The sequence below is a fragment of the Amblyomma maculatum genome, chromosome 1 (assembly GCF_055883805.1).
Source record: "Amblyomma maculatum isolate TAMU_Amacu chromosome 1, ASM5588380v1, whole genome shotgun sequence".
Lineage (NCBI taxonomy): Eukaryota > Metazoa > Arthropoda > Arachnida > Ixodida > Ixodidae > Amblyomma > Amblyomma maculatum.
Window position 1 is genome coordinate 476,608,690 of NC_139344.1, and position 14,277 is coordinate 476,622,966.

A 14,277-nucleotide genomic window follows, 5' to 3' on the forward strand; every position below is an offset into this window, starting at 1 on the left:
CCACATGTATTTAATCGCGGTCAGGTAGATGCAGTCTACTTTGACATGACTAAAGCTTTCAATATGGTTTCCCATGAGGTACTTCTGATGAAGATGGAAAAATAGGGACTTTGCCCCATGTACTGTAGGTGGCTCAAAAGCTACCTTGGCAGCCGCCGTAACATGGTCCGATTTTCCGGCTGTGTGTCCAACGAATTCCTATAAGCTTCGGGAGTGCCTCAAGGCTCCAATTTAGGACCGCTCTTGTTTTTAGTGTTTGTTAATGATTTGCTGTTACATGTCAAGAACTCGAGAATTCTGCTCTTCGCAGATGATTTCAAATTATTCCGTAATATTGGAGATATTGAGGACTGCCGCCAATTGCAAGCTGACATTAACAACGTCAAGAAATGGTGTTTTTTGAATCGCTTAAGTTGAATATTAAGAAGACTTCCGTCCTGTCTCTAACTAGGAAACGCGACGCAGTTGAGTTTGATTATACACTTTTGGCGGGTCAGATTTCTCATGTGGCCCATGTACGAGACCTTGATGTTGTTGATTCATGGCTTGATTTTAGACTGCATGTAAATTCAATTGTGTTACGCGCATTGAGATATATTTGTCTTATCTCTAGACTAACGAATGTTTACGCACTCTATACTGTGCCCTTGTGAGACCGCGTCTTGAGTTCGCGTCAGTAGCCTGGAATAACGTATCTGCCACCTATTGCACAAAAATTGGAAATGTCCAGTGTTAGTTCATACGCATCTTTTATGATAGATATATTGGATGCCATCGTTTCTACGACTACGATTCTCTCTTGGCAGACCTCAATATGTGTACTCTTGGCTACAGGCGACTCATACGTGACATGCAGTTTCTGCAAAAAGTTGTGCGCGGTTTCATTAACTGTGGGACCTTACCGAGTCGCTGAATTTTCGTGTGCCGCATGCAAAGGCCGTAAAATGTTTTCACACATTTTATCCAGATTTGCACGCCAACTGTCCAATGACTCGTATACAAATCCTGTATAACAAAACGTTTATTGACATGGACATATTTGCCTAACTGTTGCTTTCATGCCTGGTTTTAAATGTTTTTAAGTGGTCATTCTGATGTATCTGACCTAGTGTGCGCTCCTTTAGGCCACTTGGCTGTTGAGGCACACTCAAATAAACACATCTATCCATCTATTTACAGTAAAAGCTCGTTAATTCAAACTCGAAGGGGCCGAGAAAATTGTTCGAATTAAGCGGAGTTCGAATTAACAGTCGGGCACTGGAATGAGCGCCATCGTGCTGGCCAAGCCCACATGTTGACTCATTAGCTAAGCGCTACTGCACGTTTATGGAGGGCGATTCCGATAGTTTTTGCAATTGAGCCGCAACGACGAATGAACGGGACTAATCGGTCAGTCATGCGCCGCAAACAAGAACTGGAATGCATTCGTGTGAGTAGCGAGCTTCAAAACATGTTTATTTATACGGAAAAATAATCGGTAATGTGCGTTTGCTTGCGTTGCTTGTGCCGCAACTCCACAAGCATCGACTGCAGCTTGCTCAAGAGTTCCAGCGCAGGATCCGAATTCTCATCGGCGGAGAAGTATCGTGCAGTGAGATTGAGCGCCGACGCTACTTCACATGCACTAGGGGGTGGCACCGGATCGTCGCCTTCGTCGGACTCTTCATCGCTTTCAGCCGTGTTCGCCACCCGTGAGCCCTGTGCAGCACATGCAGCCACGATTATATCCTCATCACTCAAGGGCCCAGACGTCTCCACACCGTTGTCAACGTCAACGTAGGCTTCAAAGGTGACACCCTCCGACAAAGCTGCGTAGCCACGGTCGAGCACGACGGAGTCATCATCAGACGAAGCCTCCGCTACCTCCGCGCTGCATGCTTCTGGGGCGTCACCGAAGCCACACTTGCGGAAATAATTTTTGATAGTTTCCGGCTTGACGGTATTCCACGATGATGCCAGCATGTGGACAGCTCCAAGCAAATCGATGTCTTACGACTAGCCACTGTCCAAACAAGAAGTCTCTCTAGGAGGTGGCGCCTGTATAGTGTTTTTAAGTTCTGAATAACTCCAAGATCCATAGGCTGGAGCACAGAAGTCGTGTTTTTAGGCAAAAATGCCAAGCGGATTGCTGTCAGTCCACTCACGTCACAATGAGCTGTACAGTTGTCCACGAACATGAGAACATTCCTGTTCTGTGCAGCGAATTTCCTGTCTAGCTTGCCCAGCCAGTCGGTGCAAATTTCCCGTGTCATCCACGACTTTTTGTTTGCGGTGTAATCAACAGGAAGCGTCTTGATGCCTTTAAAACAGCAAGGCTTCTCTGCCTTGCCGATCACCAGCAAGTGGCACCGTTCCGTGCCCGTCGCATTTGCGCACATCATGACGGTGATTCTTTCTTTGCTTCTCTTTCCGCCAGAACATGTGTCACGTTTGAAAGTGACGGTCTTGTTGGGGAGAAATTTGAAATACAGCGCCGTCTTGTCAGCATTAAATACATCGCTGAGCGCATAATCAGCGAGGAGTTCCTTCAGTTTACTGGAGACCTACTGTTCACACGTTTCCTTGTCAACTTCAGCTGACTCCCCACAAACGTTTCTAAATGTCAGCCCGTGACGCGCCTTGAAACGCGACAGCCAGCCTTCAGACGCGCCGAACTCGCTGATGCCCATTTGGCTGGCAAAGACTGCAGCCTTCGCAGCAATTATGGGCCTGCTTAACGGAATGTTCCGGCTGCGAACTTCTTTTATCCATGCCATTACGGCACTCTCCACTTCGGGATGGGCCGACGTCCGTAGCCTTTTGCGAGAGGGCTCCATAACGTCTTTACGAAAGGCAGCACTGATTGATTCCTTGTTCCTGAGATACGTTGACAGCGTGCTCTTCTTGGTGTCGTACTTTTTGGCTATATCCGTCTTGGATAGGACACCACGTTCCACCTCACTCAAAATCTCCATTTTCGTCTTGAGGTCCTTTGCCGTGTATTTACCGCGGTTTGCCATGGCTGTCACAATCGATGAGTCGTCGCTGGCAAAGCGGTGAGGCAACGAAACCGGTAAAACTTGGACCACCGCGGTACGAACAAATGCACGACACCGACAACTGCGTTGTGCACACAACGTGACCGCAGGACAAAAAGAAAAAAGGCGTGCCGCCGGCAGCGAAAACCTGCTACGGCATGCACCGGAATGCTCGCTGTGACTACAGTGAACTAGAATATTGGGTAGTGTGCTCACAGGCACCGCTCGAGGTGTCCCCGCCGGTGTCGACGGGGAGCGGCGGCGCGCGGTGGCGCTGCGCGCGTCTTCACGGTACGGTGTCTCGAAGCGCGCGCGCTCCGCGGGTAAAAGGCAGTGCCGCGCTCGGCCGGCGTCGCAGTAGCCGCGCCGACAAATTGAAATATTACCGCGACATTTGTGTGGGTTTTGCTGAAATGGCTAAGCGGACCTTGAATTGAACTTTACTTCTGCGCTGTGCACATGCTCAAACAACGTTAATCAATGCATTTGGCTCGTTGGGAGGATCACGTAGTGTATGTCACTCGTGCCTGCATTGTTTCCCTGGAAAGAAATTATAATGCACTGCATATCCGGGGGTTATGCAGCTCTTTCGATTAATGCTTAACGTCAACAGTAATAGCATGGGATTCATGCTAGGGACAAACGAGGAATGAAGGAGTGTAGGCTGCAATAACTGTTTATTCACAAGCAACCAAGCTGCAGCACACAAAAACAAGAGGGGCATGGAGATTACAGGTAGAATGAATTCATGTAATTCAGACAAAGTAAAAGGAAAGATGCATTATTTACAATTCGCGTTTTTCGCAGAACAAGAGGCGCGCCACAAGGTTTTCAAACAGCATTAAAAGCTACTACATACTTGGTTTTCAAACAGCATTAACAGCTACTGCATACTTATTTGGAGAGACATAAAGTACTGCTTTATGAAACATATGAACAGATTTGTCACCGCTGCATATATTCACGCATTTTGCCGCTTATTTCCTTCACTTGCTCCACTACTTCACAGCAGCGTTAGCAACGGCTTAGTTTGAGGTGTTTCGCCTGTTCTCGTTTTTCTGCCTTTTTTGAATTAACCCCTTTCACATAAAAATGCAGTCTGGTGACTAAATAAAACCTTATTACTTCTTCAGATAGGCCTTCTGCGTGGACGGGGCAACCAACTTCTTTGTGCAGTCTATTTCTAACTACTTCCAAAATATCAAGAATACTCTCGGAATGCAATTCGTTGCAGCTAAAGCACTATGTGAAGAGGTTTTCTAGTTTCGACACAAAGCCATAAAGCTGTGCCAACGGGTACAGCAGTCCTCCATGGTCGCGGTATTTCGTCAGCCTCGCAAGGAAGAAATTTTCATTGGGAGACTGCATTGTAAGCAAGGTCTTCAATACACACTTCCGTGCAACATAGCCTGCTACATAGAAAACAAGTCTAGAGTCACTTGCAGCTACGTGCTCATTGTGGTCATGCCCAGGCATGCAAGCTAAACTGTTCTTTAGCTGGAGGCCTTGACACTGCATTTGAAGGCTGCTTATCTGGGCATACTTCATTACATCCGTCTTCGACATCTAGGAGGGAATCTAGCTCTATCCCAGGATGATTACCTTGTGATACACATTTTACGAGCCCATAAAACGAAAGACTGCTTACTAGAATTAAAAATTGGGTTGGAGTAAGGTGCTGGTTGCATCCTGAAGACTGTCTTATGATTCCAAATAGATTCTCTAGAGGATCTTGGCTAAGTTTTGACGTCATCAAGTATCTGTACTTCAGCTTTTCTGCCAAGTATTCCAAAAGTTGAAGAGTGCTAAAAATAGTCACACGAAGACCTATGGTTGTGGATGCACTCAAAAAACCGCGGCTACTTTTTGCATGCGTCTCCAAGTCGTCAAGAAAAGTTAAAAATGTGTTCAAAACATTGTGATGTTTTGATCCCGGCCGCAGAGCCTCCAGTGGTAACCGGGAAGTCATGGCTTCTATGAGCTCGTGGATCCGTCTGCACCACACAAAATAAAGAAACCCTCAGCACTTGACACGATGATAAACATTCATTGTAGCAGCAGTCTGGAGTTTCTAAACCCAGTTCTACGGTGTATATAGGTTTGCAGGTAGTTGCTAGAATTGTACTATTATGCAGTAGTACTGACCATAATAGATAGCTACCAGAATCAGGAAAGAAGGTTGGTTGCATGAAATTGGCAAATAGTTCTGCTCACCTGAAGAACATTTGTCTTCCAGCAATAGATCTAAACTTTTTGTTCAATTCTGGCTCGTAAAGGTGAAGGCCTTGCTGGACTTTATTTCCAAAAAAGCTCGAACACACAGGAAACATCCATCTTTTCAAAACTGTTCGGCCCAAGGTGGCTTCGCGTGATTCCAGGCATAGCCTTGAGTGTCACAGTGGTGGAATCCATTTTGAATGCCTCCTTCACATGCTCCACAGCTGCCTGTTCAAACGAATTATAGAGACATCAATGTAGGTAGAAACTATTTGAAGCTGGAGGGTGAGAGTGAGTGAAACTTACTTGTCCATCTGGAGTCTGAAATCCAGTCTTCAGAAGGCAGTTCCGTAGGCATTTCAATAAATGAGGAAAATCTGAGATAAAGAACAAGCTCCTTGTGGGTTCCACTGGATGCTGGACTTTACATTTCACGGACTGAGCAGTGCCTTGAACACCCATTAATCGCCACATCTTGCGATTCCAGGTCGCACCATCGCATGTAATAAAGTCGACGAAAAGGCCACTCTTCTCAGCAAGAATAGTAGCCTCTATGACTACCTTTGTCAGTGTTTCAGCCTTCATGTTGCCGCTGGTAGCAAAGCAGCCTATAATTTGGCTCCATTTACCCACAAAAGGTACAAAGAGAACGACCATGCCATGATCAGATGGCACATGCTGTTGACTCGGTGTGGTGAAAGGGCCAAGGTCTACAAAGCCTTCAATCAAGCCGCCACATTTCACAGTCAAGCTTTCAGAGAGCTTCAGCTCATCAATAACAAGGCCACCATGCCTTCTGTAAGGGTCAATGTCAGTAGCCTTTGCCTTGATTTTTCTCGGAACTTTCTCATTGAAACCAAATGATGATCGGTATGAAGCAAGGTAACGTTTCAGGGTAGACTCGCTTGGGAGACACAAGATGTCATTTTTTCTTATATGCTGATAAAGCTGTGGGCTCTTCATTTTCATTATTATGCATTCAAGCACCCATTTCCTGCTGTAGCGCATTCCCTTCGGTTTCACCCGTGCAGCTGCAAAGCATTGTTGAACAGCCGCTTGCTGCCGTGGAGGCAGCACTGAAATTTTTTCGTTTAGAACGTTCTCCCCTCTTGAGGCTGCATGTTTCTGCGCCTTTTACAAGGTTGCAGTTACACTCTGAAGACGCTTCACAAGTCGCTTGTTCTTCCGTGCCAAAGCTTTAACTTTCTGTGCAGATGACCGAGTTGATCTGGTAATTTTCCGTTGGACCCTAGAACGGCGCGTCAACACAGCTTTTCTGAAGTATCGACAGGAGACACATCGTGCACCTGCAAAGAGCAAAGCAATATATTATTTCCAAGTGTTTCCAAATGGCGTCAGAATATCTGCAACATTTCAAATGGAAGAAAAGGTTCAACGTAAAAAAAGTGTGATTACCTGATTCAGTCACTGTAGTTAAGCAGGTACTGCTGTAGCATATGTCGTCACGGATGACAGCATGACCTCTAAGGCTTTCAGTGAGGTGGGCGTTGTCGTACTCCTGGGTCTTCAATGCGCCAGTACAGAGCTGAAGCGCGTCAACATGCTCAAGGACACCCTCAGCTTCCAATTTTTAAGAAATAATTTTTTCTTCTAGCAAAACTCCTCTTGTATACAGTTTGCAAGGGTGCACTGAACGGCTAGAAAGGAATATCACGACCTTCTCTGAGACAATTTCCATTTTAGAACTCAGTACTGAAGTGCAGTAGAAAACTGAGTCATCCTGGCCCGGGAACACGTGCTTCGCCCAAAACTTCGATGGCACCTTCAATCTTCCAACATATTGCTTTTCTGATGTGGAGGCAGGAGAACGCTCAGTCGAGACACATGCCGAGGCATGACATGAGTCTGGGCACGCTGAGGTCTGGTCTGTTTCTTTCTGTTCATCTGGGGCCGATTCCTGCTCTTCTGTTGTTACGGATACATCGGGCAGACTTGAAAATTTTGTTTTCGAGGGCCCATCAGTTTTAACACCAGTGGGTTTCCTCTTTCTTTGTTGTCTTTCTTTCGGTATCTTTTTTGAAAGATAGGCCGGCAGATTCGGCAATAGCGTCGGTACGGCATCGGGGGATAATGCTGGCTTTCCACGAGGGATGCAGACTTCTTCCCCGTTCACAATATGAACATAGTCCCGTGGAATGAAACGAGGTTCGAAATGAAGCTCACAAACAGCACAGCTCTCATCCAGCCGCTCGTCCGAGCGACGGAGGTTGATCTCCTACTGCTTCCTTAGAGCGTCATCTTTGGGAGCACCGAACAGGGCTATTTTTGGGCCACCTTTAGTATGCACATAGCCAGTCTTGCATCCAGGCGCGTAGCAATGGTTTTGACGACGGGCCGGCATATTAGCAGTCTGTCCCAGTGAAGCAACCGGTTAGTACAAGGCACATGTCCGCTTACTCCGTCATTTGCGAAAGACAACCACGAATAGTTCTGATCTCCAGGCAGAACACGCATACACCGACACACGTGATGTAGTGAATACTCACTTTCGACGGGAGCTTAAACAAGAGTCTGAACTGGCTTTTACTGAACAAACGCTTGAAGTGACCTCCTATAAGCATTAAAAAAACGTGCACACAACAGAGCAACAATGAAGGCACAAATGCACACAACGCAGTGACGAATTCAACCGGCTGACAGCGACGGGCGGCGCAAAATCCTACCGTGAAGTCTATCGTGGCGCCACCTGGTGCTGGCGCCATGAAGCAAACGTCTGTCGACGTACGCGGGGCCTCCGCTCCCCGTAGAGCCGCCGCGGAGTGAGCACACTACCCAATACTCTAGATCACTGTACTGTGACTGTCGAGTGCGCACCTCGTCTCGCGCGCGCGGGCAGATTTGGAAGATTTTGTTTTTTGCGTCTTTAGTAATCGTTCTGCGCATTGTACACGGTATGGGCCGACATCTGTCTGCGAGGAGCTGTGTGAGCCACGGGCTCCTAGTTCGAATTAACCGTTGTGGATACTGGCATGTTCGAATTATCGGGCGTTTTCTCCTATTGAAATACATAGGGCCATGCCGGGACCCGAGCGTCAGTTCGAATTAACCGTAAGTTCGAATTAACAGAGTTCGAATTAACGAGGTTTTACTGTATCTATAAAATGCCACCCAAGACAGATGTGAGAAAAGTTAATTAAGAAATTCAGTTACATTACAAAACTAATTACAGCAGTCTGCCTCTTCCCTAATGCTTGCTGTCGTAGCCCCCAATATAGCCCCAGGCCTGAAATAAATCTAAAGCAAGTTATCTTTCACTTATAAATTTTGGACTAATAAAAGAAAAAAGGCACCTCGTATACTTTCTAAGAAAAAAGCAGCGCACCTGCACAAACACGAGGGAGGAAGAGACGAGACACAGCGCTGACTAACAACTGATAATTTTATTCAGTGCCTCAGTTCAAGTACAACTAGCCACTTGCGAACTTCAGAGAGGAAAAAACACAGGGGAAAATAAGACAATAATATCTACGATGATGCAAGAAGCTCTTGTTCTCTTCTTGATGTGGCGATGGACGGTGTGCTAACGCATGCCAGACCTAGCTTCGCAATCTCTGAAGCCTCAGTGAGCTCTCTTGTGACCGTATCTTTGTGATAGGCTACAACGTTACACTTTTCGACCTGCGGATGACCAGCACAATCACGGCAATGAAACCCAATACTGCGAGCAGCATTCTTTTATTTTACTGCAATGTTCCCTCAGCCTGTCGTTAATACGACAACATAGTTTGACCAACATAGTAGTGGCCACAGGACAGAGAGATAGATTAGACAATGTTGTTTTTGCAGGACAGAAACCTGTTACTGTGCTTCTTCATGCAGACAGTGATAGTTTTTGCATGCTTTTCCGGTCCATTTACACGTGCGCACACATGCTACCCAAACACAGCAGAGCTGAAAATACAATGTCCACTCCCACTTTTTTGCCAATCTTCTTCAAATTGTGAGACACGGCGTCAAGGTATGGAATAACTGCCATGCTCCTAGAAGGGGAAGTGCCAGATTTCAACTACTTTAACATCCCCTCAGCTACAGAGGCGAGAAGATTGATGGGACAACCGGAAGCACTGAGCCTGTCAGCCTGGTTTGAAAAACTATGACCAATATTATGCAAACACGATTTCTTGAGGGCATTGTTGAAGCAGGACGCTGCAATGCCTCTTTATACAAGTTTAGAGTGTCTGGAACAGTACGGAAGTAATGGCTTTCCTCCCCTCGGTTCGAAGGGCCAGCTTGTAAAAAGAGGCATTGCAGCGTCCTGCTTCAATGCCCTCAAGAAATCGTGTTTGCATATTATTGGTCATAGTTTGGAGCAGAATGGAGCAATTGGAGCGGCACTTTCAACCCTGCTCTGTCCTGTGGCAACTACTATGTTGGTCAAACTAGACGTCTTAACGACAGGCTGAGGGAACACTGCAATAAAGTAAAAAATGCTGCTTGCAATATGGGATTCATTGCCGTGATTGTGCTTGTCATCCGCTGGTCGAAAAGTGTAACATTGTAGCCTGTCACAAAGATAGTCACAAGAGAGCTCACTGAGGTTTCAGAGATTGCGAAGCTAGGTCTGGCATGCGTTAGCACATCGTCCATCGCCACATCAAGAAAAGAACAAGAGCTTCTTGCATCATCGCAGATATTGTTGCCTTGTTTTCACCTGTGTTTTTTTCCTCTCTGGTGTTAACAAGTGCCTAATTGTACTTAAACTGAGGCACTGTGAACAAAACTATCAGTTGTTAGTCAGCGCTGTGTTTCGTCTCTTCCTCCCTCATGTGTGTACGGTGCACTGCTTTTTTCTTAGAATGTCGTACAAACTCGCCCATCAGTCTGCAAGCAATGCTGTAATGACGGCTAGTTGGTTTTCCATCATCATGTATATAAGGAGAGAAGTACTTGTAATAAACAGATGAAAGTTCGCGCACGTACCAGTCCTGTCTTGTGTTAGTGAATTGTCTCGAGTTAACGTTCAGCGCGCCTACATGATGACATCAGTCTGCGCTTTTTCGTGCACTTTGTTATCATATCTGCACATCATGCTGTCCTCTCCTACGGCTTCCTCTTGCCTCACAATATGCAAAATATAGGCAGATGAAGTGGAGTGCAGGGTACATCCATGCAAACAGCAGTGCCAAGCAGTCCCCCCCACAAGGCCTCAACATCAGAGTTCCACAGCGAAAGCTTTGAAAGATTCCTGAGATAGCAAGTTAAGTTGAGCCAGGACGCGTCAGGTAGGCAGAGGTGGATTTACTCCCTCCTCTGAAAGAACTGAGTGTCCTCACGAGAAGTGCATCACTGTTGGGAAAGCAACATGTGAAGAAAATAACCTTCTTTGTATGAAGAGGAATTGTATGTTTCATGGAAAAGCAGCTGCCCTTTGGTCTTATCCAAAAAGACATCCATCCTCCATCTTCAATGACTACACTCTTTTCTAACCCTTGTGGGGATACATATGAATCCCCTGTCCGATCATAACAGCTGTGCATAATTATCAGGAGAGTTATGGACGCGCTGCTAGGGAGGATAGATGCGAAGAGAGGGGCACACTAGCTGCCCCCCACTGCCTCCCAGAATCCCGCAACGACACCGCCGCGGTTGTTGGAATAAACAGCGCGAAGGACGAGGACCAAGGTGAGAAAGACACAAACACAGCGCTGTTTCCCTCTAAAGAGGAAAAGCGCCGCGGGTTTCCCTCTTTCCTCCCGGCGTGACACAGAGACCTCTCCACAGTCAGAGACTAGCACGCCTTTTGATCCTGCATGCGTGTGGTTGTATTCTTCACCAAGGAGACCGCTGCCGTCATCTTTCTTGCCAGGTGCACTTATATGCACTTACCGCTAAGGGTCGTGAGCGTGAAGCCACATCAAGTGAGCAGAACACTCCTCTCACCTCCTTGCGTGTGCTTCCCCATTTGGTGGTTTTAGTTCATCCCCGTACGTGAGCGGGACGTTCGCTTGCTACGGCGATTGCATTTGAGTGTTGCAGTGTACGCGGGCATAACAAGGCCTGTTAGAGTACGTAACTTGGTGTTTGTTTGCTCTGGCCCGAAGCTGCCGCAGGTTGGGGATCACAGCTCTGCCTGTTAATTAGGGCTGGCATGCCAGGGCTAGAAGATGGCTGCAGCGTTTAGCACCCCATGGCACATTATTTCGAGAATAAACCCGATACACTTCTTCAATCTTTATTCCCTAACCTTCCCCCCATGCAGAGTAGCATGCCAGCAAACATTAACGCCGGCTAAAATTTGTTTCACTAAAGAGTTTTCCCTCTTCAACGTCAAACTAACAGAATCAGACCTGGCAAAGTGGCCACAGTGAGCCTTCAGCTACTCCTATTTGGCAGAACACATTGCAATCAAACACTGTGAGCAGATATTCCTTAATCCCAGAATCAGAGCGATAATAATTTGAAAATGTGCTTAGCACCGTGAATTTGCCGCATAAAACTTGCCTTTCCCATCTATTCTACACCATAACCCCTCCATAAGCTCTCCTTTGACACAAAGCAAAGAAATGCATCACAGCAGGGCCACATATATCAGATATGAAATGAGAGGTCAATGCACTCAACTGCCTGCACTTTGGCAAAATAAGCTGATGATGCTTCAAAACACTCCACTGGACGCAATGGTTCAAACTACGCATTTGAAGGCTGCCTATGAGAAGCCCTGAACTCATGCCTAAAACAAATCGAGCAATTCCGTGCATGAAGCCCTCATAATTTACTGTTTGTACTAAATGCTAGAGAACAACTTTACGTTATTTAGATCCATTCAAAGCTGGGAATGACGCTGTTACAGGGAGACACCAACTAAACCACAACCAGGCAAGGGTAAATAAAATGCTCACCCAAGTATTCCACGTCGTAGTAGGCGTACATGAGTGGACATGGGCTGCGGTGCTTCTTGGCATACTCGCGACCAGACTGCACCACAGAATGGAGCAGCAGTGCAATCTTCTCATCTGGGACCACCTGCACCATTGCACATCCTTTTTTGCTTTCGGGTGTGTTTCATCGCGGACCCTCATATGGGGGCCCTTCAAACAAAAAGCACAGTCTTCCTCTCATCCAATTAACCCCTGCAAACTCCATCTCATCCACCCACCTGCTGCACTTTCCTTTCCTTGGCATCCAATTGGTCAGTGACCATCCTCTATTCACATCCTGCCCATGCTCATTTCTTCTTCTTGATTTCCACTAGAGTGTCAGTAACTCGAATTATTTCTCTGACCCACTCAGTGCACTTCCAGCCTCTTAACGTTACCCCTACAATTTTCCGTTCCAAAGCTCTCTACATGGTCCTCCTTTACGTTAGCCTCCATGTTTCAACCCTATAGGTAAGTACAGGCAGGATGCAACTGGAGAGGTTTACTGGGCCCAAATTCCTGAACAAGAGCAAATGGCCAGAATGCTTATTTCACACCACACATTCAGGCCTTGGCACACATTCATTCCCAATGCTCATTCTTTTATTTACAACACTTCTGAAGGAGCTGTGGCAGAGCACAAGTTGCATTGCTAAATAAAAAACACGAAAAGGGAGGAGCAAATGGAAACAATCATGCCTAAAAGTGATATGTTACAAGAAAGAAAGCAACAGCTCAAGTAACGTCTCACTTAAGAAGTGCTTGAGATTGGGCTAGTTGGAACATCTCACAAATGCTGCGCTGCTTAGGTGTACACGGACAAAGGAACTGGACAAACACTGAGGTTAAGCGCAATCTACCAACTGAAGTTTTATTTCTTAGAAAAGGAAAAAAGAAACACAAGCACGCGACGTAATCTGAGGATCGTGAATACACATAAATCATAACAGTGCACTGTAACAGCAAGAACAACTAAGGAATAAAACCATGAAAATGTGAAAAATAAACACTTTATCTAAGCCCGGGATAAAATCCCCCCCCACCCTCCCCCGCGCATCTAACAGACGCGCAGGTGATCCTCATGCAAGTCTTTTGTCTCTTCTCAAAATATCTATTTCCTGACGGGGAAGAGCTACGGAAGGAGCGCTAACGTAATCGCCTTCTTTGCCAGAAACCATCCGAAAGGCCTCAATTACCCCACGCTTTTTCTTTTCTGTTGTCTGCTCCAAAATATCCGTGTTTTGGAAATATGGGCTGCACTCGTATTTCAGGCAATGGTTCGCCAAATTTTCTGCACCCTGCAGGGAACGACATTTCCTCCTGTGCTCCAAAAGCCTTTCATTCAGGCATCGCCCAGTTTGCCCCACGTAGCACTTGCCGCAAGAGAGGGGAATTTTGTAAACCAACCACTTAGAGCATAGAACAAAAGGCAAAACATGCTCGACGCCGCACGCACTTTTCTCATCTGCAGATTGGGCAAAGGTTTGATGTGAAGGTTGTTTTTTCAGCTCCTTTAAAGTTTAAAGGGACCTGCAAAAAAGTTAACCAGAAAGAATCTGCAGATGAGAAAAGTGCGTGCGGCGTCGAGCATGTTTTGCAAATATCTATTTCCCGCCGGGAAATAGATATTTGAGAAGAGACAAAAGACTTGCATGAGGATCACCCGCGCGTCTGTTAGATGCGCAGGGGGGGGGATTTTATCCCGGGCTTAGATAAAGTGTTTATTTTTCACACTTTCATGGTTTCATTCCTTAGTTGTTCTTGGTGTTACGTGCACTGTTATGATTTATGTGTATTCACAATCCTCAGATTACATCGCGTGCTTGTGTTTCCGTTTTCCTTTCTAAGAAATAAAACTTGGTAGATTGCGCTTAACCTCGGCGTTTGTCCAGTTCCTTTGTCCGTGTAAAACTAAGCATTTGTGAGGAGAACGTCTCACAATGCCGTAAGGACCCAACATGGAAAAAAAACATACATACCAAAATGCCAGCATTAGGTTTTTCGAAATAATTCATGCGTCATTCTTGTGATGAAATGAAAGTAAAATTATTTCCATTCCCAGCGTAGCAACCAGAACAAAACATACATACTTGGATGTGTAATTGCGCATTAGTTTGAACAACAAGCCCAAATGAGATATTGTTTCTTTTCCTGCAATGGATATG

At 46.1% G+C, this 14,277-nt stretch overlaps 1 protein-coding gene and 1 pseudogene across 1 annotated transcript in view; both read right to left on the reverse strand.

Moving 5' to 3' along the window:
* LOC146210036 (lanC-like protein 3) overlaps positions 1 to 14,277 on the reverse strand; it is a 75,496-nt gene that overhangs the window by 28,141 nt on the left and 33,078 nt on the right. Inside the window, exon 3 of the mRNA XM_084606626.1 lies at positions 12,095 to 12,218. Coding sequence (XP_084462752.1) covers positions 12,095 to 12,218 — 124 coding nt within the window. The remainder of the gene's footprint in view (positions 1 to 12,094; positions 12,219 to 14,277) is intronic.
* Positions 3,660 to 4,583, reverse strand: LOC146210037 (uncharacterized; annotated as a pseudogene).